The sequence below is a fragment of the Pelmatolapia mariae genome, linkage group LG5 (genome assembly GCF_036321145.2).
Source record: "Pelmatolapia mariae isolate MD_Pm_ZW linkage group LG5, Pm_UMD_F_2, whole genome shotgun sequence".
NCBI lineage: Eukaryota > Metazoa > Chordata > Actinopteri > Cichliformes > Cichlidae > Pelmatolapia > Pelmatolapia mariae.
The window spans coordinates 18,089,472-18,117,204 of NC_086231.1; the positions used below are offsets into that span (position 1 = coordinate 18,089,472).

Below are 27,733 nucleotides of genomic sequence, written 5' to 3' on the forward strand. Positions count from 1 at the left end.
CAGGCTAGTTGTTGAGACAAGGCCGGGATCTGATCAGATAGTGAAGGCTTTAGCTGGAAGCTGAGGCTGGTAGAATCACAGCCAACTCTCTGCTGCTGCTGATTGTTGCTGCTACCCCGCAAATGGAGCACAAGCCTCAGCATGAAGGGCAACGTTTATCTCGAAAACTAGTGCCCGAGCTACAGTGTTTACTGCCTGAAAACACAGTTTATCAGGGAGAAACCTTTCAGATCACTGTCATTTCACTGACAAGGGTTGCTGCTCCTTAGGAGAGCCGATTCAAAATACTGAGCCAACTTACAGGAATAGTTCCTAAGTGCGGGTGGCCCCAGTGGGAATCCAGCCTCTAAAGTCATTCAACTAGCTAGTGCTACACAACCACTGATGGGCTTTGCTATTAAACACACATCTGTTTTACATATTAGGACTGACACCAAAGCACAAAGTGCAAAGTCGAGCTTTCATCATGGAGACTGGCTCCATCTGATATGTAATTAGAGGACCACACAGACTGATGTGGTTTATGGCTGCTGGATACAACACTGACTGTGCGCTGTTGGTTGAGGAAGAAGACGAGGGATATCCAGTTGGAAGAAAATTTTTGGTTCGTGTAGGTGATCTTGGATAGTTCATAAAAGTATTTACGAACCCATGTTCATATATCTGTGCATACACAGTGTGGCCTCTCATTGGAGGGCATTTAGGCTGTATGTAAACTATGCTAGTGGGACATTCACTCATCAGATGAAAAAAAGAAAAAAAAACTGAAACAGACATAACAAAAACATGGTGGAAGTGGTACTGATAAAACATTTTACAACACCTCCATTTCTGTGTAACGTCTCAGCATATCCATAGAAAAAAAAAAACATTCAAATTTTTTAAGGGTGAATTGTTGAACTAGAAATACTGAACTCCAGGTTTTTTTGTACCATAAATCCAGACTTAGGATGAGTCCCAAGTCTGGATTTATGGTGTGCTCCTGAATAAGTCGGAAATTCCGGGTTCCTACTGGGAAATTATTTGTGGAACGTCCCCTCAACTCGGATTTCCCACTCGGAAAGTCAGAGCAGACCAACACAACCCAAGGTGTGCAGAGATGCTGCAGAAAGGTTTAATCCAACACAGGAGTACTACTATGTCATTCTGCTGTGCAGTGCTGATGCACAAACATCAGGATAAGCTGCAGGTTTTTGGAAACAAGTTCCACAGACATATGAAGGTAAACTTGGCTCTTTTATTGTCATAGTCACCAAAGATTTGCAGTGCTACATGCAAAAAAAAAAAAAAAGAAAGAAAAAGAAAAAAAAAGAAAGAAAAAAGAAAAAAGTGAAAGTGAAAAGATTCTGGGTTCTGCAAAAGGACAATGATCAAAATCAGACCTCGAAATTCATCATGAACTGTTTACAGTCTCCTGACCGCTACCAATCTGCATAAGGTACATAATGGCACCTCCCAAAGAGGTTTTGGCCTTCCCCAAAAGGAAAATCACCAGGACTGAAAATGATTTTTTTTTTTTTTTATAACCGCTGTTTTTTTTAATGGTTTTTAATTAACTCAAGCAGAAAATCGATTTTTATGCATCAAATGACCACAAAAAACAGGAAAACACATGGACTTCTGTTAGCAAAGTAATACAGAGTCTTTAATACAGAGTCCCTCAGGGAGGAGCAGCTATTTGCTGTGACCGGCTGGGGGTGAGGACAGAGGGAGACAGGATAAAAGACACACTGTGGAAGAGAGATGGAGATTAATAATAACTCTTAATAAATACATGAAAAGAGTGAAAAGAGGTGAGTGTAAATAATATAAGCTTTATCTAAAAGGAAAGTTTTCAGCCTAATCTTAAAAGTAGAGAGGGTACATCATATATCTTGATGCATACTCAAAAATCCAGGTAAAGAAACCGTAGGACCTAGCGTTTTCAGTGGGAGAAACATATCGTCACTCATCTAAGTGGCTTCTTCAGTCTCAGCTGACTCCAGGTTTCCCCAACCTTATAAACAGTTAATTTCGCATAATGACTGAAACTAGCACCACTGACAAAACAATGGACTGTGAGGTCAGTTTCTTGACTGTTAATATGCATACTGTCATGACCACTGATCAGCAACCACCAACCAAATCATGGTAATCCTCACGGCACTTAACAGCATACACTATACTACTCCGTTTGTGCCGGGGGACCCGATCCTTGGGGTGGACCAATTTTGGCACAGCGTGTTGCCTCTCAGCTGTTCCAATACTCCTGATACATAAACGATCACTAAGCAATCACTTAGTGATCATAAGTGATCCAAATGAAGCATCATGCTACATGATATGCATCTACTATGGAATAAAACATCTTTGAACGTTAAATGATTTTTAAAAAAATTCACAGATTAAGAACTGAAAGTCTGGATGATAGAAAACAAAGGGATCAATGGAGTGTTTGTGTGTTGCAGAATAGGTTGGCAACAAGTCTGTTGGCAGCCAGTAATTATTCAATTGCTGCTATTTGTGATACATTATGACTCCTGCGCAATTTATAGGAAAACATTGCTTGAAATAAATCTGGGTTTGTAAACTTAATGTGTCATATTCCAGTAAAAAGGTCAATTAGGATTAAAAGTGTTAAACTCTTTTTGACTGAGTCTCCTCTTTCGTAACACACTTGAAACAGTCTCACACACACACACACAAATACACAGGCAAAACATAAGTGCATGTGTGTTCCCATTTTCAGGCAAGGAAATGACATCATAGGGTACTATGCAACACCAACTGTTGGTGTATTCCCAACAACATTCCTGAATTCCTCTGTGGTATTTCTTCACCATGTGGGCAGTCTGTCAATTCTGCAAGTCAATTTTGCAGTCTGGGGGTTTTACTGGTTGAGAGACAGTTTAAAGTAGAGTGAAAATGTCAAGACAAATGCAGGAAATAAAAAGTTTAGAAAGAAATGGAATAATAGCAGAACATATCTGTCCATTTACTGGTTAATCTTTGTTTCTACCTTCAGCTATGGCCACAAACGTTAGGTAGCGACTAAAGGCATAAGATAGCCGAGACAAATAATGGAAATTAGCTTCCTCCAAAGGCTTTAAGGGTTCAGCCTCTGAAACAGGGTGTGGAAATCATGTATTTGGCAGGAGCTCACGGTAAAGCTGCTGCTCCTCCACATCAAAAGGAGCCAATTGATGTGGTTTGAGCATCTGACTAGGATGCTTCCTAGGTGAGGTGCTTTGGGCACGTCCAACCAGGAAGTGACCCCGGGGCAGACCCAAGACACGCTGGAGAGATTATGTTTCTAGCCTGGCTTGGGGATGCAGTAGAAGGTGGTCTGGGATTCTCTGCTTAGACTGCTAATGAGATTTTAAAAAATGGATGGAGGCAGCATGTAGTGTGCGCTGACACAAAAAGCAGAACTGTCACTGGTATTGCTTGGAAGTAAAAACACTCATTTGGTAAAGTAGTTCCAGATGCCTCGGTGGATATAAGATGTTGGGACTAAAAGATAAAGATTCAAAGCAGTACATGTGTCAAACCAGGATGTAGATTTGGTTTGCTTAAACGAGAAACAGACCACAAGACTGTTTAAATATACTGAGTGTAAACATCTCACAACTAGCAGCTATTTCCACAGATTTTTAAAACTCTTGACAGTCATACTGGGTCACACAAAAACACTATAATTACAGCAAATTTAATTCCGTGTACCAATACTGAAATTCTGGGAACTTGCATAAATGGGAGCAGACTTCACCTCTGTACAAATTTTTACTATTATGTGATTGGTTCACACAAGGAGCATTTGTGTCTATTTTCTCTGCTATAAAAACACCAAACAAGTATGTTCTAACGTGCACTTTATAGTCCTCTTCCCACCCAGAAAACACTGTAACCTGAGGAAAAACCTCAGGGCCTTAATAACTATGTAATTCTGCAGCCACATGGCACCACACTGTATTCCTTAAGTTAACGAAAACTAAAGACATTCCACATCTGAAGGGTTTGTGTACTACAGTACAGCTGGACCGAAATGTAGGTAGTCCCAACCCCCTCGTTTTGAAATGATCACTATGTGTGCTTCCATTTCCTCCAGCAATCCCCTGTGTTCTTTCTGATGTCCTCTTTGTTCCAGGGCTGCAGCTCTCATGGGGGAGCTCGGTGAACATGGCGTGTAATTGGGTGTGCATGGGTACACAATCTATTCACTGGGACTTGAGACAGGAAAAGGAAAAGGGGATGGGTGGAGACAGGAAAAGGAGGGGAACCTACTAACTTAACCTGCCCTATCGGTGGCACATATCCTATGTGCAGATTACGTTCAAAGAAAAAGAAAAAAGAAAAAGACCCACACACCCTCTCTTTGACACTAAAAGGCAATAACCTTTTATTTAATAATGACATTTTTTAAGAGTGTTTGTTTTTTCTACAAAAAATAAACACTCATCACTAAAAATATAAATGACGCGAGGATAATCTGTATATGAAATGACAGCCTTAGGGTATGAAAAAGTAAAGCAAATCTATTCTTTCCAGCAGAGTGAGACTTCTCTCACTCCAAAAATAAAGATCATTTTGCTTCCTTGATCTGTAACCTCAGTAAACACTTTACTGATGAGTTTATGTTCTCAATTCCCAGTTTCATGTCTTTTTGAGTGTAACAAGATGCTCATTTTGTAAATTATGGTCCCTGTCAGAGTTAAAAACAAAGGATAAAACCGGATATTCTTTAGGGTGGGCCTATCACTCTATTCTAAAACTGTGCAGTGTATCTCAGTTTCTCTCTCAGATCCATGTGTTTGTCATGTCCGGTTTCATAACACCAAGTTCGCAGGAGCCAAAATGCCTCACTTGAGGTTTTCAACACACGATTTCACAAACCACTGGTTTATGTCATGGTTACCAGTTCCATCTTTTATATGCAGTCTATGCTTTTGTCTCTGTCATTCTGCTGTCGTGGTTTACTGAGGTACTTACTAGAAATACTACTGGGTGTGACGCTATAGGACACCTCACTGAATAGCAGTGGTGTGACTCCAGCACTCACAGACATGTGAGCGCTACAGGAAGCCAGCTCAACTTTCATCATCTTACATTGATGCAGTGACCCTCGCAGGCATCAATTTGTAGCTTCATACCAATGGAAATGTAACAGAACTCAATCAAGCTGCCATTGCACTTCAGTAACACTGTTGGACTCATTATGAAATCCAATGCTTTTTTTATTCCACGTATGCCTCTTTCCAATTCAAAGCCCAGCAATCTTACTTATTTATAGTCTCTAGTTGTCAGACCTGAAAGGCTCAAGTGTCGATGTTTGAGGCACTTTTCCCTCACAAAGCTTCCCCCACATCCAGCGTGGATCCAAATTTGGTGACTCCTCTGTAGCTTAGGCAACTTTATGGGGTTCATTTCTTTCTGAACTTGACAAAAATACAATACAATACAATTTTATTTATATAGCACGTTTAAAAAACCACAGGTATGCCAAAGTGCTTCACAGAATGAGTTAAAAGCAATAATGAATACAAATATAAAGCACAAAATACAAAATACAAATAAAATATGCTAACAGGCGGGTGACATAACTAACCAATAATACACCAGGCATAGTAGGCACTAGTGAAGTCCACACACAATGCTGAAGGTTAAAAACATTATAAACATTAACAAAGTGATAAAGATAAGTTCCAGTACACTAAAAATGTGGGCTCTAGGAGGTGGGGAAGGCAAGGCTAAACAAATAAGTTTTTAATCGAGATTTAAAGATTGAATTGAATCAGATGCCCGAATAGCTAGGGGGAGGTTATTCCAGAGGTAGGGTGCGACAGCGGCGAATGCGCGGTCACCTCTGGTCTTGAGCCGAGATCTAGGTCGCACCAGGAGCATTTGGCCTGCTGATCTAAGCGCTCTCCCAGGGATATAAAAGCTGAGGAGATCCGTAAGATAGCTGGGCGCTGTGTTATTTATGATTTTAAAAGTGAGCAATAAGATTTTAAAATCAATACGAAATTTAATAGGGAGCCAGTGGAGGTCGGAAAGAACTGGAGTAATAGACTCAAACCTGCCAGTTCCAGTTAAGAGACGCGCAGCCGCATTTTGAACGAGCTGCAGTTTGTAAACAAGGGCAGAATGGAGACCAGTATAAAGGGAATTACAATAATCTAACCTTGATGTAACAAAGGCATGGATAAGTTTCTCCAGGTCCTTACGTGGTATGTAGGGCTTGGCCTTAGAGATTAAACATAGTTGATTGAAACTCGATTTAACTACGGAGGACACATGTTTGTCCAACTTGAAGGAACTGTCCAAGACAACACCCAGGTTCCTCGCAGTGTCATAAAGGGAGTCAGTAAAGGGCCCAAAAATACCAGTTAGTTCAGCCCGGGAGAAGGGAGTATCAAAGATTACAATTTCAGTCTTCTTATCATTTAGATTGAGAGAATTGCTCAGTAGCCAGTTTTTAACTTCATTCATACAATCAAAGAAGTGTTGCAATGACGACGTGACATCCTCAGCTAGTTCAAAATAGATTTGAATGTCATCTGCATAAAAGTGAAAAGAAAAGTTGTATTTATCAAAGATTCGGCCCAAGGGTAACAAGTATAAAGAGAACAGCATGGGACCCAGCACAGACCCCTGGGGGACACCAGAGGTAACAGGGGCAATGGAGGAGGCGTAGGTACCCATGGTGACAGAAAAGGACCTTTCTGAGAGATAGGATTTAAACCAGCTAAGGGCACTGCCTGTGATGCCCACCAGATGCTCAAGCCTCATTAAAAGGACATTATGGTCCACCAAATCAAAAGCAGAGGACAAATCGAGCAAAATTAACACCAGCAATTGAGAGAAGATCATTAAAGACTCTCAGTAATGCAGTTTCCGTGCTATGACGTGGCTTAAACCCCGACTGAAATTTTTCCCCGATATTATTTGCATCCAAATAAGTTTGAAGTTGGGAATAAACAATCTTCTCTAGGATTTTAGACAAAAACGGGAGTTTTGAAATAGGTCTAAAGTTAGCGAGGTCATTCTGATCAAGGGAGCTCTTTTTGAGTATAGGTTGCACTACAGCGTGTTTAAAAGCAGCCGGAACACAACCCGATAACAATGACAGGTTAATTAATGATAAAATACAGGGCCCGATAATGTTAAACCCATCTTTAATAATGCGAGATGGAAGGATTTCATGAGCAGCGTTTGAGTTTTTTAGGTGATCAATTATACCCTTAAGAGTAGAAAGCGAAACTGGATCAAACTGATTGAGGTTAGTAGAGCATCTTAATGCTGGGGCCTGGCTCATCACAGGGGGGTGTGAGACTCTTAGAGATAAGATTCTGCCTGTAAAATGAGTTAAAAATTTTTCACAAAGGACTAAGGAAGCCAATCTAGGCGTTTCAGGATAAGGATTGATCAATGAGTTAAAAATCTTAAATAAAATACGTGGGTTGTGACTGTTATCTGCAATGACACCCGACAGAAAAGCCGCTTTAGCCAACTTAGCAGATTTCTGAAATTCCAGGCGGGTCCTGCGAAGGATATCAAAAGACACCTGGAGCCTATCTTTTTTCCACCGCCTTTCAGCCTGGCGGCAAACGCGTCGTAAGGCGCGTAAAGAGTCATTTAGCCACGGCTGAGAGCAGCTTCTAGGCCTTTTTACTTTCATAGGAGCCACAACGTCCAGTAAAGAGGAGCAGGTAGAGAGAAAGGAGTTAGTAAAATCATCAACTGAAGAGGGTGTAGAACGATCAATGTCAGGGAGAACAGATTTAGAGAAAGCAGCTGAAAATTCAGCCACAGTCCCAGGATTGATAATGCGCACAAGACGTCGAGGACACTCAAAGCTCTGGTCCAATTTGCATAGCTCAGCATCAAAGATGACTGGGAAATGATCGGAAATTCCAATGTTGCTGATATCCCTGATACAAATGTCCAGTCCATAAGAAAAAATCAAATCAAGGGTATGACCTTTAAGGTGGGTAGGTGCATTAACCCACTGGATAAGATTAAAAGAGTCAAGTAAGGCTAGAAAATCCTTGGCAAACACATCATCTTTGCAACAAATGTGAATGTTAAAATCGCCAATACCCAATTATCTTATATTTATTAGGTATTTAATTCAATCGATAAAGGAATGCTACTTGTATGGCTCACCGGTAGCTGAGGGAAAATGTGGCTGAAAAGGCTGGGGGGAAAAAGGGTTAAACCCAGGTCATAATTTTATTAAATGACAGCAGTGTGTTTTACAATAGCTACAAAAAACAGCCCAGTCGTTAAAAGTGTAGCAATTACATTTGGAGACAGAGGGAAAATAAGTGACACAAGGAAAAATGGGAACAACAGGACAACGAAGATGAAGCTCGAGAGGAGGTTGAAGAAAATAAACGTCAGGCGGAAAGTGAAGGATAACATGGATGGGAGTGAAAGTCGTCTGACGCAAGTTAAAAAAGGGAAAAGAGATGGCTTAGAGGAGCTCTCGTGGGAACGGCGTTAATGTTCAGGTCCCAGCTGAGGTCACGTCCCCTTGGCTGTGTTTTCATAATCTCCCGAGTCTTGGGGTAATCAAACAAAGCAGTGGCATTCTCAATACTCGACCCAGATAACAAAGTTTGGACCAAACCCTTTCACGGAGAACTGACAAACCAGAAGCGATGCAGCATCCTCTTTTCATTTCCTTTGCTACTTTTCACTCTCTCTTTTCTTTACTTTAAGTCAGCCGGAGTCTGCTGCCACCACCTCCACCTCCCCCTTTTCCCACTTTTTCTGTCAGCGTTGTGAAGGCCAGCAACAACAACAAATGGAGCCTCTCTCAGCTGGGTGTGGTGGCCTGCAGAGCAACAGCTGGGTTCTGTTGTTTCTCCTGAGACACCAACAGACTATTCGCCCTTCTTTGCAGGAGGACTGTTCTTCCACGTTCTTAACTTTTTTCTTAAATATTTAGGGGCTTAAATTTCCCGAATGTCTTCTTTTTCCAGGGGCAGTGACTTTCTACCTTTCTCTGAAATGTTTCCCTAGATTGAAACCGTTTTTGAAAACAACATTTAGTTCGACAACTGAGATATCCTCTTTCCTTTAAAAGTCTCTTGCTCCATCTGCCTTACTCTACTTTTCTCTCACTGTCAGCCACTGGCTATCGTTCTCCATCTTCCACTTCCCTACGTTTTTCCCCGTTCCCTGTTGACCATTTCCCAGTGACACATTTCCTGTACAGCAGAGGTTATCAACACATTTTAGAGTCATATCAGGGTTTAAAAAAAAAAAGGGTAAAAAAATATCAAATTTAGCTACATAGTAAAATATATAATAGTACGCTTGAAAAAAGTACTTTTACAGATTACGTATGATTTTTAAAAACTGGTTTTCACTGTTCAGTTACAGCTGTTATGACAGTGACAACTATTATTTGTGTGCCACAGCTGCAGTACAATTAAAACCTTTAAAAGTTTGAAGCCTCTGTTTAGATCAGCTGCAGTCGCCTTTGGCGAGGCATTAGCATGTGTGTGTGCTACCAGTGTAATGAACCATTTTTGAGGGTGCAACTAACCAAATGGCAATAACAGATCAACTTCAGAGGCGGTGTGTGTACGTGTATGTGTGCCCTGCCAGTTCAGACCTGCCCTACGTTTAATTAGAACTATGAGTCAAAGCCCAACTTGTGGTCAGAGCAGCAATCAAACACTAGCAGGGCCCCATGGGCACGTGCACTAATACACACACGAGTTTGGGTAAGCGTGCGCGCACATTCACAGATCCTCTCACGCATTTCTGCTTAACAAAAACCCTCAACAGAATGCAAATTATGAAACGAGAACTCTTTTTTTCTCTGTTTTAAAATCTGCAAATTGTCAAATTGAGAGCAAATACTATTCAAACCAGTCGTTCTACCGTAGAGCAGCAATCCCTGCACACAAATACAGACACACACATACACAAACGCATTTAATAGAAGAAAAGAAGACAAAGTGCCTAGTAAACCACAGTTGAAGCAATCTTTTGATCTGATGCTAAGCACAGCAGACAGTCACAGTCTTTCATTACAAGGGCTTTGCACTTTGCGAATCAGTCACTGCCAACAACTTAAAACTTCATATATGAAGAAAAGAAACAAAGTCAGTCAAACATTAGCCAAAGTCTATCTGTGAGCGTTAGTCGTAGTCTCACACTCACAGATAGCAGACAAACACAAACATACTATATGTACAGATACATGCTGTATGCAAATCATGCAGTACTTATCGTGCGTGCACCCGCGCGCGTATGTATGTGTAATTATCAGAACCCCGGGCTCGATGTTATCACTGCTCTCCATGTGCTCGACAGGACGACATCGGGAGAAAAGATAAGAACCGGCACTGTGGCCAGATGTCCAATGTGTGCGTGTGTGCAATTCCTTTTCAAACCAGAGCTCCTGGGCAGATTACCTGTGACCAGCAAGGCAGGCCAGAATCAGGCTACAAGATCCTCTCTCTCTCTCTTACACACACACACACACACGCACACGCACACGCACACACACAGACTCTTATCTCTGTCTTTGATGCAGCTGGAGATTTTTACTGTTTTTGCCAAAACCAGAAAATGAGGACAAAAAGCCCTGAACTCAGACAGAATCCATGGAAAACACTTTAGACTCCAGGTTATATGTACACACAGCAGCTATCTGTGTTCATGTGAACATAAAACTGATCGTTTAATTATTCTTGACATTTTTTTTTTCAAAGAAATTTCTATATGTTGTAGTAGTTGTGCGTAACAGAAAAATACAACTCTTAGGGGGGTTTGATGTTAGAAACACTCCTGAATGGTGATTTCGTCATGTGCTAATACATCTGTGTATGCCAGGTTTCAGCATATCAAACAATAGAATATGTACTGGGCACAATGTGTGCTTACATTCTGATAACATTCACTTCCTTTGGTTCCAGCTGAGCTGCATTTAGTTGGATACAGATGGCACATTTGACCTTCATTGGAAAGGTAAACATCCATTAAATTCAGCGCTGGTATCTCCAAACTTTTTGTCCTTAGTGAGGAACAAAACAAAGTATTTGAATTTAATTACTCACCCTGAAAGATGAGATTGTACCCAATATGTAGTGATGTTGTCTAATACCAGTTTCAGTATCAAGGAGGATGAGATTATTGTTTATAATCCAACCTTCAAATGAAAAGTGTAATATCTTGTTATGTCTTTAAACATAATATCATTGTTTTGTTTTGTTTTTTTACCTTAAAGCAGTTTCAGTAACAATGCATGAAAAAGAGCAGACCCCTTACTTATATCACTGCAACTGTAGTGCCACAGTCTCCAGTTTGAACAGTGAGGGAAAAAATGAACAAAAAAAACCAAACAAACAATCACATGACATAAAATTTGGAACTTTTTCAATTTTTGCTATAACCAGACTTCAACCAGCAAAGATGAAGGCATTCTTCATGGGACTTTATATTAGACACTTAGTAACCTGTCCACAGCATACCCTGCCTTCCGTCCCTCATGACCTGAATTGGTTAAGTAGCAGAAAATGGACAGATGGTAATATAAACGGTTTTATATTCAAAAATATGCATTTATCAAACTGGGCTTCCAGGACTCCATTACACACTTATACCTAAAACAACACTACCTCATCATCCATTAATAGATGGCAGAACATCTATTTTTCTAAATGTTACATAGCTCGCCAACTTGATTCACTTTAACTGAATTTGATAGCGCCAAATCACAACAACAGTTGTTGTCTCAACATATTTTATATTGTAAGGTAAAAAACCTTCAATTACAGAGAGAAAGCCCCAATGATCAGACGACATCCTATGAGCAAGAACCTGGTGACAGTGGGAAGGAAGAACCCCCTTTTAATAGGAAGAAACCTCTGGCAGAACCAGGCTCAGGGAGAGGCAGCCATCTGCTGTGACTAGTTGGGGAGTAACAATAAAATGTGTATCTTTTTGCTTTTCAAAAATTGTGCATTACTTAGCGTTTTCTCCATAGTTTAACAAAAAAAAGAGTACACAAAAAAGAAGACAAAAACCAGTGACGGTGGGTTTTGACATCATCAGAAAAACATAATATAGATGTTGTCATATCAATAAATCATTCAAGAGTTTTTAGAGTACTAGCAAATAAGTTATTGTGTATTGGGACTAAATAATACTAGAAATAAGATAATAAAATGTTCATCTCCAATAACATAATGTCCATGTTAAAACAAAAATTACATTGAATAGCTTAGCTGTGTAGCAAACCGATCCACATGTAAGCAAGTGGTGTTGGGGTGCTTGCACAAGTGACAGTCCACTCCAAAAGTGCAAAGCTGACACAGATACAGAAATAGTTGTTAAGCTACCGAACAGGAAGGAGAGTAGAAGCTAAACAGGGACGACTAGACTACTACTCTGTCTGCTGCCACCCAGTCATCTGTCCATCTGTCTGTCGCTCGCTTCCTGGCTCGAAGAAGACATCACTTTGGACTGACTGGCGCCAGAGAGGAGAAGCCATGTATAGGAACAGGGCCTCTGTAAGTTTTCCCATGTAGTGAGGGAAAATCTGGCTTTATGGATCCTATTTATGACTTATGAAAATACCTCCATGTGATTGATGATTAGTAATTCTGTATGAGCTTCTTTGGGCTCAAGACACAGGACAGCTGTTCTGGGTGCCATGCTTCTTCTCCACCCCCATCCTACAGTACATCCCTTTGCTGGCTCCAATCCTGTGCATAAGGGTATTAATACAGCCCACCAAGGGAGTAAAGTGGACTTATTTCCGTGCCAAGAAGCTTTACAACATATCACCTGCTGTTCTTCTCACCTCTTCATCTTTATCTCCACACTGAGTGAAAAAGCTCATAAAAATGCTAATATCCGTAACAACAATAATAAACCTACATAGTGCTAAATCAACAATAACTCAGGTCATCTATTAAAATTGACCAGTCTTTTCTTCCTCTTATAAAACAAAATCTCTGTGTTTGTCTCTTTGTCTGCCAACTCCTCCTACATGATGAGGATTTGAGCAACCATTACAATGCCATCAAATTGCTTGGCAACCACCTAGCAACAGGCTAGGCTGAACAGTATTTTTTGCCTCTATGCACCTACAACACCTTATGAAAGGATCCTATTGTTTTAATTTTATGACAATAACATGTCCATTATAACCACAAAAGCTGAATTATACGTGATAGATGACAATGTTATCATGTTGCCTAGCAATCACCTTGCAATGGGCTAAAAGAGACCATTGTTTGCATTTATACACTTACAGCACCTCATATCGTTTTAATTTCACGGCCAAACAAGAACAGGCAACAAACAATATTGCAATATGAGCATGTACTAATAAGGCAAATGGATCACTGACTGGATATTTCTTCTTTCTTCTAATGTGAACTGCATTTTTCCTGGTTATTTATATTTTGCTGAACATGGCACCTTGTAATGATGGAAACACTGAGCAGCTCTGCTAGTTCTAAGTGTCATGTTACCTCAGCTAGAGGATCAGAAAGGTGGGACAGGGGCAGTTAAATGACTGATGGCCTACTGTAGCTGCCACACCTGACCCAAGTCCTGAATGACCTGCCCTGGCACAGAACAAGTATTATTCAATCCGGTAACTCTATTGAGTAAAGCAGGCTGTGGCTGAATCACCTTGTTATCCATATTTGTCAAACTTCACTTGTTTGCACTACAGTATTTTCCCTTTTGTGTTTGCCAGCACTCACTGCCAGCGTCAGACAACCAAGAGCCAATTTGTTCACAAACAAAGAAATGTGATGTATGGCATTTATTTACACACATACAAATAACCAAGAATTAGCTAGTCAGTTGGAAATAAGAAATAAAGGAAATAAAGGATTAAAGCTAATAAAACTATTGTCAGTGTAGTCATTGACACTGTAATGCAAGTGAATATGTGAAGAGCATATTCATTTGTATTATATGAATCATATATTGTGCATAACTACATTACATATTATAAAATATGTGCTGGACAATCTATAACCTGTGAAGACTCTAGGGTTAGTTATAAAAACAAACAAAAGAATTACTCACCCTACTTGTATGTTAAGGTTAGAATATGTAGGATTAGCAAGTGAGGTTAAAAGTCAAGCCACCGATGACACAAAGCTTCTGAATTTAGCCTGTAAAGGACTGGGATGATTTAGACTATGTATAGTAACAAAGTTTCTGCATGTGTGAGAAACTATGTAAAGAAAGGAAGGATAGAAGATGTGACCTGTCTCTCCCTGCTGGCATGCATCAGAGAAAGAAGAGCACACTTTTATAATTAGCAGTGCAGAAGATGTCAAGCAGGAATAGCTGGCATATGTATGGGACATAAATATGCATGTGCCACATGATGGTATGCACGCTTTACTTTTTACATTAATACACAGAAATACAAAATCACACAAAAAGTCTGTAATGTAGCAATATTTTTGTAAATTTTCCTTGAAGGTTTTCTGTTTAAAGTTTTAAAGTATTTTAGGCAGGGTGAACCGAGAAGCTATCAAATTAAAAAAAGAAAGAAATGAAGACTAAAGTTTCCAGTAATTAATTTAGAATGATCACATATTTCCTCGTTTAAACTGAAATTTCTTTTTATAAGATCTGTGAAGAATCTCTTGCTGACTTTCAAACTCTAAACAAATTATGGAACATGGTATCAAATAACTTTCTGAATACTTCTTCTGTGTTTCAACCACAACTGCTACCTTTCCTCTCCTTTCCTGGAAACTGCTGCATGAAAGCAGCCAGTTAATGTTCTGCTGAATTAAATATAAAATGCTTCATCTCTCTGCATCTTAATAGGTGATATTTTAACTTCTTTTGTGGTTTGACATGTTTTTACTGGAAAGAAGATGTTGGGCCGAGATCAAGGGGGAGATATTATACATAATTCAAATGGTGATGTTTTATGCTAGTAATAGATGATATTAAAACATGCATCAGGCATGCTTTTTTATTTCAACTGATTATAAAATAAGAGTTGGTTGCATAGTGTAGTTGTATCCAGACTGGTTTCATGAAAAAGTGTCACTGGGCATGAAAACTACTGGGAAAATTAAGTTTTTCGTGCAGCCAAAACAAAAGGAACATTTCATTTTTCCTGGTAGCTACTGGTAGTTTTCCTGAATTAGCTTGTAATGGTGGATGTTGGAATAAGTAAAATAAATAAAGACTGCATGCCCCCCCCCCTCCCCCCCAAAAAAAAAATCAATAAAAAGCAAGGTGAAGAGGAAGGGTATAATCGAAACCTAAAGTTTAAACAAGAGTAAAGTCAGTTGGCTAGAAACTCAAGAGAGCACTCTAATACTTGGCTTTAGCTGCTAAACTCAATAAGGGCCCAGTCACACAGGCCTAGAGACTTGACGGTGACCTCCTAGCAACCACCAGTAACTAGGACAAAATGTGTATTACTCAACAGGTCAGGAAGTGATTGCTGAAGCCCCAGCCACAGATCCAGAGACCGGTCAATAATGCCGGTGACACGGGTTGCAAGGGAATTTTGAAACACACCGGTTGGTAAGGGACAAACTCTTAGCTAGAAGTTGAATATTTTCCATTTCCAGTTTTACTGCTGCTCAGTGATTAGTTGGCAAGTGTTTGCACACAAATTAGCATCGTTCAGGCAAATCACAGGTGACCGTGGCAGAGGTTTTTGGTCCAGAACCTTCTTTGCAACCGATGTCACATAGCGACAGCCAGCAACCGCTTGCTAATCAAATGAGGAATAGTCTTCTACCACTAGACACTAGTTTTTGCCAGGGAACCACTGACTGCTCTTTGACTTTGACTAAACCCAAAGTAAGAAGACCTAAGGGTGATTGTGGGAAGGTGTTTAGTGATGTTTTATTTTTAAAGGTTGGACGGTAAAAGTTTCTTCTGCGTGTGTGTGACTATGGCAACAGGAAAAATCCAGTTTTTCAGTCGGATGTCATTAGCTGTTTCCAGGTCACAACTCCGCTTCCAGTCAAACAAACACTGCGGAATCACTGAGTTAAAAACAATTTTTTTTCATCTTTAATAAAATGACAGGTCTGGCTGCTTTACCAGGTGTAACAATGAAGTTACTAAATCCTTATTTTCATGGATGCCTGGATGTTAAAGTTTAACAGAGTTAGAAGTTAACAGGGAGTTAGCTTGCTAATTTCCATCTAAACATAATACACCATGTTCTGACTGAGGGATTTCTGAAAAATTAAAATGTACAGTTCTGCTATCACTTCCGACATAAATGAAGACAGAAAACTAAACAGCAGTGATGTTTGTGGGGTTACTGAAGTTTGGCTAGCTGGTATGTACTCATGTGCTACGTGGTGGCTAGTGTGTTGCTTGTGCTTCCGCTAGACCACGTTTGTTCAATTAATGAACAGAATTAATTATGTTCATTATAATGTGCTGAGACTCTCTAACCTTACCAGAGATCTTTGGAGAGGATCCCGGACGAGCCCCCAAACTAGCTATATAAACACATTAGCACAGTGAGGTCGGAGGATGAACACTAACGTTTCCACTCAATAAAAGTTAGCAATCGCATGGCAGGTTGCTGTAAACGGACCAAACTTCAGTCAGAAGGCACAACTGAGATCATTCATCCACAATACGAGGTTAGTCATTAATATACTGCTGCATGGGATGGGCTGTAGTTACATTGTAAGGTTTTTAAAAAACAGCACTTTAAAACGTGCTGCTGATGAATAGTGGTAATAAAAACTGAGAAACGCAGACAGTGTTCACTGACTTTTTTTTTTCCTTTTTTTTTTTTTTTTGGAGCTTGTTCAGATTAAATAGAAAATTAAATAGAAAATAGATAGTGTTAAAAACACAACAGCCTTAGTAAACGCAAAGTAGTTTGGACCCGGAAGCAGGGTTCATACATCATCACTTAACAACTGGATAGGAAGCTGGTGTTTATGAACAGCAACAGTTGACTAAGTGTTAATCAACTGGTTGTCAACATACAATTTCCATACTTTCCAAGTCTTACTGAATGGAGTTTCATGGATTTCATCAACTTAAAAAACAAAAGGATTGTACTGAGATATAAAGAGTAAAAAAATAGATGATTTTTTTTGTTTCAAAGGAACTTAATGGCAAATCGAAATGAAAATAAGCAACTACTCAGGGATGGTAGATTACAGTCAATTTAAAGACAATTTATACTTTTTTAAAATGTCTCTCTCATTCTCCCTCCTCATTTTTTTTTCCACTCGAACTCTCCGTCTCACAGGAGGGTGTGCAGTGCAATAATGAAAAAGCAGACTTAATATGTTTTCCCTGAGTCCATCTGGTAATAATTGCAGCATGTAGCAACTGTAGCTGTGTTTGGATAAAGCTCTGACATACATGGGGCCCTCTGACGCTCATAGAGTAAGAGTCTGTGTGTGTGTGTGTGTGTGTGTGTGTGTGCGTGCACGCGTGTGAGTCTCCACTGGGAGAGTCTGTTTATGTGGGGACAGAGAGAGAGCGAGAGAGAGAGAGAGAGAGAGAGAGAGAGAGAGAGAGAGAGAGAGGAAGAAGAAAAAAAGCATGTGACTGGATAATTTGTGTTACTCTGAGTGTGTGTGCGTATCTGCACTTGTATGCTTTCCAAGCTGCTGGGTGACGGGCCAACATAACTAAATCAACTTTATCGTCAGCGCACTGTTTTACGTGGATAAGCACAGAGCAGAGCATGGATGGATGTGTGTGGGTGGTTGGGTAACATCTCCTCCTTAAGGGGATGAGTATGACTCAGGGTGATGATTACTGGCATCTGATGGCACTGAGATTGCTATCAAAAAGCCACAGGCACACTGGACAGATCCAGGTACCTACATCTTATCGAACACAGTTTCTGTGTACTAAAATTAGACCAAAAGAATTTTCATCAAGACTCTGGTCACTTCTTTACTTAGACGGCAGGTACGGTTCAATCTTAGGTCACGCAGTCATGCAGCAAAACCAAAATAATTTAGATAGCAACTGTCAGAGCAATTATCCAAAGTGTGCCTCACAAACCGATCTTGAGCAAGACACCGACTCACGATATGTAACCTTGGATATTTGGAGTATCAACTTAAAAACAAATGCCTCCCAAATCAGGGGCCCCGTACCCAAAGGAGGAATACAAGATGGTCCTATATTATTAAAAAGGGATTGAAGTAATTTCACAATGATTTCATTTCAAAATGCAACAATAAGATGATGATGTTACACAAACACAGGTTACACCCTCTAGAGTGTGTTCACATAACCAAACCCATATTAAATGTTGCCTAGTTTTTCACTCAAATCCTTGTGAAGCAAATCACATCAAGTGTTACTTGTGCGATATGAGATTCTTGTACTAAGCATGTTCTAAAGGCCCCTTTGTTAAAAATCAAGCAGCTGTCACGGTATTCAACATGAGACTACGTCCCAAAGAATCAAAACAGAAAAGAGTGTGACAAGTGACACATTCTTCTTCAAGTTCAGCACAGACGTGTCTAACTCGTGACTTGCTGCCAGTGCCAGTTGTAGTAGGTGGAAGGGAGTGGAGCATGGATTCTGCAGAAAGACCCTTTGTGCTAAAAGGGTCACACATCCTCTGTTTTAGCCATTTACAGGCTGACAGACTAACACATACGGGAAACACGCTCGTTCCCATGTTTACTGACAATGATGACAGGAACATACAACATACACAACTGAAGATCAATGACCACGTGCTTCCTTGATGTTAAAATAAGGAAACTGCACAGCCACAAAATAATATCTAACCTTAATAAAGTCAGATGACTGTATACGAGTGTAATGCATCACTTCCTTTACAAAATCTCCTGCAATCACATTACTAACATTAGAGCTGCGAATGAGTAAAAAAGCAAAGCCAGCTTGTTATTATGACTTTAACTTTCAATAACGGTATAGCACTTCTATTTTTTGTTAGCATTAGTCATAAAATTAACCTATTTTGTCCCTGATCCCTGTATGTGGCTGTATGAATGAGCGCAGTGACTTATCCTTCCAAGGCAAAGACAATCAGTGGGCATCGTAGGAAAGGTAGAGCATCCTGTACAGACACTCATTTCCTGTCAGCTTCTCTGAGTGTTTGTGTGTGTTAAGTTGTCTGACCCTGCCCTCAACAATGAGGCTACAGTGAGGAAGGAAAGGGCAGCCGAAACTCAAAGCTATGTTCCGGTTAAACATGTTTAAATGACAAAATTATTGTGAATTGAAATCGGAGCTTGATTCAGGTCAGGTAATGCATCCCATTCAACTTTTGAACCAACATGGCGACACAGGTTGAACATGTGACCCGATTCAGTCTTATTTGATCTGGTTTGGATAAATCACACGCTGGAAACAGTTAAAATCTTGTGGTAAATGGGTATTTTTGTTGGCAACGTTAACGTTTAACTACAAATACTCATCTAAAGTTAGGAGAAAATGTGTATCAGTCGAGGCAAGAGGCAGTTTTATGGCCTCGGAGCAAGTAAGTACAATGATTTTATAGCCAAGGCTTGTCTGAATGGTTGCCATGGTCTATTCCTGGCTGTGTAACATTATTTCCCCTCTCTCTTTTGCTTCTACAATGCTATAAATAGTAAAAATAGAGATAGTGGCCCACACTCATTCTTAACTTAAACATAATCATTCATGTGGTTATGACATAAATTGGGACCAAGAGGGATAAAAGAGGCCTGAAACACATGACAGCATAAAGGTGGTGTGATTGCTGGAGAGTCTATCTCAGAAAATGAGCCAAAATGTTGCTGTATGACACAATTAGACCATATGAAAATAACTCATACACACGGGAGTGACAGTGGAGGTAACAGTTGCACAACACAAGGAAAACTAACCATGGCAATCTGCAGAGTAAAAAACAAAGGAGTATAGCACAACTACAGATCAGCTCATAAATATTAAAATCAGGTCATGTTTCATTTTCCTTGCCACGAACATGAACGGCCTTAAGAGGCATGCTGCATACAAATGTTTCAAATATAAGTAACTGATTTGCCAGATTTATAGTACATTTTCCACTCTGCCATGGTCCCATCACAGGCTGAAATCTCAGCAGGGCTGATCTCACAAAGAAGCCATTCAAAGTGACTTGTGCACGTTAACACCACACACATACACGCACAGGCACAGCTTTCAGGCAGTCTAAACTTTTACCGAACTTGAACTCCCACAAAACCCTGCAGTGACCGCATAAAAAGTAGTTCTCAGGTTACAAACTCACCCAAAATAGGCCTTAAGTACATAGTAGTGATATCTAGTGACGTAGATTATAGTTTAGAATGGTTACACACACTTGAACGGCTGTAATGAATTCAGTGTCATGCTTTAGGGAAAGGCGAGAACATTGAAAAGTATAACTTATAAATAACAGCTCTACTCATTTTGTTTCATTGTAATGCTATGTTTTTTCATATATGACCAGTACTATTGTATTTCTCATCAGACCCTGCAGTTTAAAAGTCATACTTGTAAAATCTGTCAACAGTTTCTAAAAAAAACAAAACAAAACAAAAAAAACACCAGATGAGATAGTTAGTCATGAAAATAGCTATTCTTTACAATTCAGGCAAACCTTTTAAAAGCAGTGAGTCACTGAAAAGTCACTGGAAGTGATAATCTTCCCATGAGGACTCATAACTGTACCAATTCCAATATGTACACATTAAAAAGAATCACATAAGAACCCTTTAAACCCCCTAATTTTGCAGTGAGAATCATCATTATTTCAAACCAGAACTTCTCAAAATATGGGGTCGAGCCCCAAAATGATCCACAAGCCTGTTTCTAGTGGGTTCCCGCATGAAATAAGTAATAATATGCTTTCAAAGTCAAGAAAAAAAACACTACTGTCTTTCCTGGAAATGACAGAAAAAAAAGAAAAGCTTTAAGGGACGTCCTTAAAGTGCAGTAATTTTCAGAAAAAGTAATCTGTGTACAGGAAACAGACGCAAAGACTTCTGGCGCTAGTGGGCTGAGCAATCAAAACAATCTCTCCATGTTCTGATTGAAGAGAAAGGGACCGATGCCAGACTCTTCAACACGCTTCATCGGGGAGAGGGGGTGGACAGAAGGGGGTGGGAACAAATGCAAGAGATGGAGAGAAATGATAGGGATGAGGTGGAGACTGATAGAAGAAGAGGTGAGAAAGAGGGTAGAAGTTGGGGAGAGAGAGAAAAGAGGAGGAAGGCATTTTCTTTTTCACTTGTTGCTTCTCTCATTTCACCTTAAATTTTTTTCTTTTCATCTCCAGTCCTCTTTTGACTTCCATTCTTTCTTCATCCTTGTCTTTTCTACAATCTCCACTGTCTCTTATCTCTTATGTTTCTCAGCATTTGAATCTTGCTCTCATGCTTTTCTTTCACCCCCTCCTCCTCATCGATGTGTTATTAGGGAGAAAGTACATGGGATTTTCCCACAGTTCAACAGGACCAATCCCAACCCCCACCACCCACACGCACTCGTTTTCTGTCTTTCCCTCGATTCCCTCTGTCTCATGTCAGAGGGGGAAAGTCTTGAAGAAAACCACCCATATTCCACCACAAAGTATTCTGGGTGTTTGCTGGAACTTTATGCTGCTCGTTGTTCCGTCAACATTGACTGTGTGCTTCTATGGCAACACAATAATTAGAGGAAGGTTATGGGATGAAAATATCTCTGCTTCGGGATTAAAACGGCATCTTTGCTTAATGATTTAGGTCCTGTTTGGTTTTGCTTTTAGAGAAATCCCAATGATGAAATTTAAATTTCCACAAGAGGATAAAACCATTCTGAAACTGTGTGAAAAAACATATTGGTATGAATTTCCCAGGGTTGTAAAACTTCCAGGACCATACTAAGAGCTATGTAGCCATTAATCTCTGCCCCACTGTTTAGGTTTCAGTCATGGTTGGAGTAGGCAAAGCAAGAAGCTCAGAAATCTGTTTTGTCAGCCATGATGCCGACATGAAACGAGCTGCCCAAACCATTTCAACTACAGTCTAGAGAGCCTGAAAAAAAAGAGCCAACTGGACTTCTTTAAGTTTGTGAAGACATTTCACCTCTCATCCAAGAGGCTTCTTCAGTTCTAAAAGCAAACTATAAAGAGTCACAGGTATTTGACCCCAAGTGGCAGCTGTCCTCTTAGATCTGGTCCAATTTTTGTCTAAGACACAAACTCTCAAACACAAGATGAAAAAAAGTGTATGCTGTGTATACTCTGCAGTGAGGAGTGGTCGGACCTCTGCATAGGTAAAACTAAACAGCCATTTCACAAATGCACAGTACAACATATAAGAACCACCTCAACAACAGTACAAGACTTAGCTGTACATCTGCACCTAAAGGACAAACTACAGATGATTTAAGAGAGGAGTTAAAGGAGGCCATCTTTGTCCACTGTGAGTAACCATCACTGAAGAAAAGTGATGGCTTACAACATAAGCTGTCAGCCACTTCCAGTGCAGTCTTGATATCTCTTCCCAGGCAACCCCACTCGCACCTTGCCTCTGGTGACCTCAGTAAGTCACATGATAGGCTGAGGCAAGGTTTCACCTTTAACCACCAGTGATGGTAATGACCCATGACTTCTTTCACCCTATGGCTCATGTCAGTCATCACATGACCCAAAGTCAATGAGCCTCAGGAATACATTCAAGGGGACAACCCCCATTAGGGGTTAAGTACCTGAGACCCCACCAATTTGTTTTTAAAACTGAAGAAGTGTCTTCAATGGGAGGTGAAACATCTTCACAAATCTAACTAATGCTGTTACCTCAGCCCAGCAGAAAGTAGTTTCCACAGGTGAAGGCTAGCGGCTGATTTAATGAATGGCCTCTTTACTATTAATGTCCAACTCCATTGCTCCAACAGTCTGACCAATTAGTATATTGTGGGCTAGAGTTGTGCTAATGGTGATGTCAGGAATTAACAAGTGAAAGCGCGCCCATTTTTAGGTTATTTTCCATATTAAGTTAATCTTATTATTATGACATTAACATTAAACTGAATTTGTCTCAGTGTTGTTTTCATGTTAAATCTCCACATATAAAAGAAGCTTATAACACAGATGTGTCTGGACGTGTACGGGCAGGCAAACAAGTTCATGCCCAGACTTCTGTCTTTTAAAATTAATGTGGAGCAGCGACACTGATCCAGCATAATGAAATGAGAAAAACAGGGGGATATTTCTAACTGGTGGAATGATTTTTTGTGACTCTGCATTTACAGAGAAGCTCATTAATCAATCTCCTTAACTTTTTTTAAAACACATTAATCAGTTTTGTTGGTGTAGGGAGGTCACCATAAAGAGCACAGATAAAAGAGATGGGTAAAATATTTCACTCACAAAACAAAACAAAACAAAACAAAACAAAACAAACAAAAAAAACTGGACCACATGGTTTAACTATCAGTCTAAGGTAAATATGTAAAAACTTCATGCCATTTTAGCCTTTTCAGTGCTGTGTACAACTTTCCACTAACAACCTCCTGTTGGTGATCAGCAGTGGTAGCAACCCCCCCCAAAAACAATAGATTTATGATCCTGCAGTCATGTCTGTTTTGTAGCTTTCCAGTTATGCAGACAGAAGAATGACTGAAAATCACCTAAACAACAGATTTTTGCTTGCATGTGGTCCTGGAGCTAACTAATAGTATGTGGCCTGTGCACATGGATAGGAAAGGGAACTGCTACAGCAAATTTCAATAAAATCAAAGAAGTTTTAAGAAGCACGGAGGAGAGGACTGATAATGACTGCAGTACAAAGCTTTTCATCACTCGCTTTAACGTCATTGCTGACAGTTTTATAAAAAAAAATAAAAAATTTCTGCAGCATGGGCTAAGGTGAAGTACAAACCAGAGTGCAAACATCAAAAAACACCATATATTTTTGAGGCTACAACCTGCATCATCATAGCTCTTTGGAGCACTTACTCACTACTGATGCACTACCACGCAGAGCTCTTTACTCCCACTTGCAAACCAGACCCCAACATACTTCTATACCTGGACACTTCACCTGACAGTGGTGGCTAACATTATTTAAAAAAGACAAACAGAACAAACAAACAAAAACAAAACACAAAATTGGTGACAAGTGTGCTTAACTGCTTTCAAAGAATACACACACAGCTCTCATTCCAGCTATACAAACATCAGTTTCTTGTCATTATGGCTCAAGGGCCAGGTTTGCCACACTTAGCACATTTTGTGATCATGTCTCCACCTATTTGTGTGGGTGGGTGTATGTGTGGACGTAATCTACCTCTGCAGCCTGTGTCTCTTGGTGCAGCAGAGTCAGCCCCGTCAGGTCCTCCAGGAATGAATGGGAAGAATTAAAAACCTTGGACAGGAAGCTGAAACCTTCCCTCTCATAGTGGTCTAAGACCTAGATTAAAAAACAAAACAAAACATAACAAGGTTACAAAGGTTATTTAATCCAAAATGCAACACTGGGGTATTACACCATTGTTTTGGTTCAGTTTACATGCTGAGCATTATGTGTGCTATGATACTACACTTCTGCTTTCACTGAAAGTAAACAGAAACAGCTGATCAGCATAAACTGATTGTGAACTGGCTAAGTAACTGGGAAAAATACAAAGTGACTTAAACACTTACGAGATAAAATCTCTAAATCTTCTCTTTCTGAAAATGTAGATGTCGCCGTGTGTGCTGACTAAACAGACGAAGCCCTCTTTTAGTTTGCTCAGGTGCAAGAGTTAAAACAGCAAAGGTCAGACTCACACAGGTGAAAAAAAGGCTTCCCAACCTAAATGCACTGTTTGACCTTTACTGTGTTTTTTAGTAATATGTTACATCTTGCCAAAGGCGGTTATGAAACGTTATCCTTCACCACACAATACGCTTTTGGTGTCCTTATTAAATGTGCCTTGCACTGGACAAGTAAGCCATGCTAAAGAATCACAACATGAGAAAATGTATCCGCAAAAACATTATTACATAAAAGCAGATCATAATTTTTGCACGGAAGAAACACTTTTAAAAAAAAGGAACTTTTAAAACTTTGGCCCTCAGGCTTAACTTCTGTAACACCACAATTCGGCACCTCTGCAATCACTCTGCGGTGTTTACCTTAATCCCCTACAGTACAGACTTCAAATACCCACACCTTCTTTCCAAAAACCACACATCCACAGATCCTCTGCCCTCTGGACTACCCTGCTAGTGTTAGCAAAGCCTTTCATAGATGCCTACAGACCCTCCCCTGCAGGTCTGCAGGTGTAGAGTTACCTCTGCTTCAGACAGCAACACAATGTGTGCATCACTGTCTGTGTGTGTGAGTTCGCAGACTGGCGTCTAGTCTTGGAGCCAGACACACCGCACACAATACACACTGATGTGTCCCCTCATTCATCTTTTCAACCTCTCTTTTCTTTCCTTCTTTCTCTTTTATTTCTTTGACTCTCCACTTCGATCCATGGGGTGTGTTATGTGAGACGCCAACGGCCGTAACCCACTTTGTTGAAATGTAGCTTTTCATGACACAGGAAGCAACCTAATGACCATGACGATCTTGTGATAAAGTTAATAAAGTCACTGCACAAACACAGTGCTAAGGGCATCAAACACACACCTTTTGGAAAAACATGTCCACAAAGGCTCTCTGCGTTTAGAGCATTTCCCATAAAAATTGAATTACATTGTTGTAAATACTATAATTGGACACACAAAGAAATGAAAAGACTCAAAAAAAAGAAGAAAATTTTGAAGTGTTTCGCGCTGTTGATGGCTTTAATAGTGATCATGTGCTGCTGCTAGATAGCATCAATTAAGCAAACCTACAAATTCACCAACAAACAAACATCTGGATGAGATGGGTTGCTGCATATATGGACATAAACGCTGACATATGGATTCACACGTGCACTTGTAGCAAAGCTTCCTTCCACACGGGGCCACATAAATGCATCTCCGAGCTTTATTGACAGTTGGGAGGCCTCCTTTTTGAAGCTGGATCCATACAGAAGGCATTAACTGGAAGCATCACACACCACACGTGTGCCTCTAGCAGTTTCTAAAGATATCAAACGGTGGGTGGTCTTGGTGACACAGAGGACTTCTTTACAACCAAATTTTAAAGGACTCAAATTTGCTTGTAAACACTGAAGAATATGCGGGACCGGATGCTTTTCAAAGTACAGCTGCTTTAATGGTGGTTTAAGCTGGTTTCATTTTTAACTTAAGCACATAATTTACCAGGACTTTGTGTTTCCATAATGTGACACCTAATATATTCTGAATACTGTGAGTAAACAGTTCCTGCTGACTCACTTCCTCTGTTAACAAGAACGGCCATCACGCCTATGCAGACACATGCTTTAAAAACTCCATACTGACTCATTATTATAGGTTTGTGGGTGTAACAGTATTGGTGAAAAAGGACACTTCAGAGAGAGTACAGCTAGCAAAGATTGTGTAGCTAAAAGTTTTTTGAGTTTTTTTTTCCTGGACACATCAGCATAATCATCCTTCTTACCATCTTACCTACTCACCAGAAGTGATGCCCTGCATCTTCATCCTCCTACCCATTATGAAGTTCAAGTTAAAGGGTTACTATTTTGGACTACATCCACCGCAAAATGCAGACACACAAGTGCGAGCGGTTTAAACATGATTTCCACTGAGCGTTCCCAAAATAGAAGCCCTTCTGGCAGCTGTGCAGCTCCGTCTAAGGAGACTGCCTTGAAGAGGAGATCAGGCAATTTAAAGGACTATTTTTCGTTTTTTCCCCAGGGCGCACTTGTGGTAACTTATGATTGCATCCTGTGTTTTATATCTGATTATAGTCTATTAATTTTTTGGGGTGGTGTTTTAAAAACTTAATATCATACATCAGCAAAAGCAATGAAATGGAAATTCACCCCGACATAGCACAAAAAGTACCTGCAGACTCTCTCCGGCTGTCCACCCCTTATATTCTTTGCTTTTCATCTTTACAATCTGTGGTTTAAGGACGATTTACTCTGAATATAAAACAACACAAGCAAGTACAAGTTTAAAAGAGAGACCACCTTCACAGAGGAACACTGTGAGTTATGTTAGTGACCAGTTACAAATGTCGTCAGAACTTTACAACCCAAACAGAAAAAGTATATGTTTGCTATTAATAGTGGAAGCATATTTGGTGGTGTGTACAAGTAGCTGTAGTAAGAGGTATCTGGCACAGTTTTAGACAAAGCCACGTCAGCTGTGATTTACTCTTTGGCGTACAGTTTTATTGGCTTGTAGCCCCAGAGAGTTAGGAAATACACACACACACACACACACACACACAGTGAAAAGCCCCAACTCTACAGGAACTGCTCCAGCCCAGACAGGGGCTGAATTGTTTTGTTTCCATAGTGACCTGGCAGCACACAGCTGACTGCGGCAGAAATACACACAGACAGACCTGCACTCGCTGTCTCTCTCTCTCTCTCTCACACACAAAAACCCACACATCCACACACTATTTAATACACCGATAGATGGACAAGAGGAACACACAAAGGGAGGAGAGATGTGGGGGAGGAAGAGAAGTAAGGCAGAGAAGGTAAGATGTACGAGAGGAAAGAAGGAGATGTAAAACAGGAGTAGACTGAAAAAAAGAATAAAAGAAGAGAGTGAAAGGATGATAAGCGAATGCAAAACAGATGGAAAAGATGTGTGAGTGGGATTAAAACATATTCACCAGCTTCACTACATAACCTTTATCCCTGCCTCAGCAAAGGATCGTCTTTCCAAACTCATGTTGTTCATTGT

At 40.1% G+C, this 27,733-nt stretch overlaps 1 protein-coding gene across 1 annotated transcript in view; it reads right to left on the reverse strand.

Moving 5' to 3' along the window:
• Positions 1-27,733, reverse strand: part of atg7 (ATG7 autophagy related 7 homolog (S. cerevisiae)) — a 63,130-nt gene that overhangs the window by 5,794 nt on the left and 29,603 nt on the right. The window contains exon 18 of the mRNA XM_063473007.1: positions 24,234-24,356. Coding sequence (XP_063329077.1) covers positions 24,234-24,356 — 123 coding nt within the window. The remainder of the gene's footprint in view (positions 1-24,233; positions 24,357-27,733) is intronic.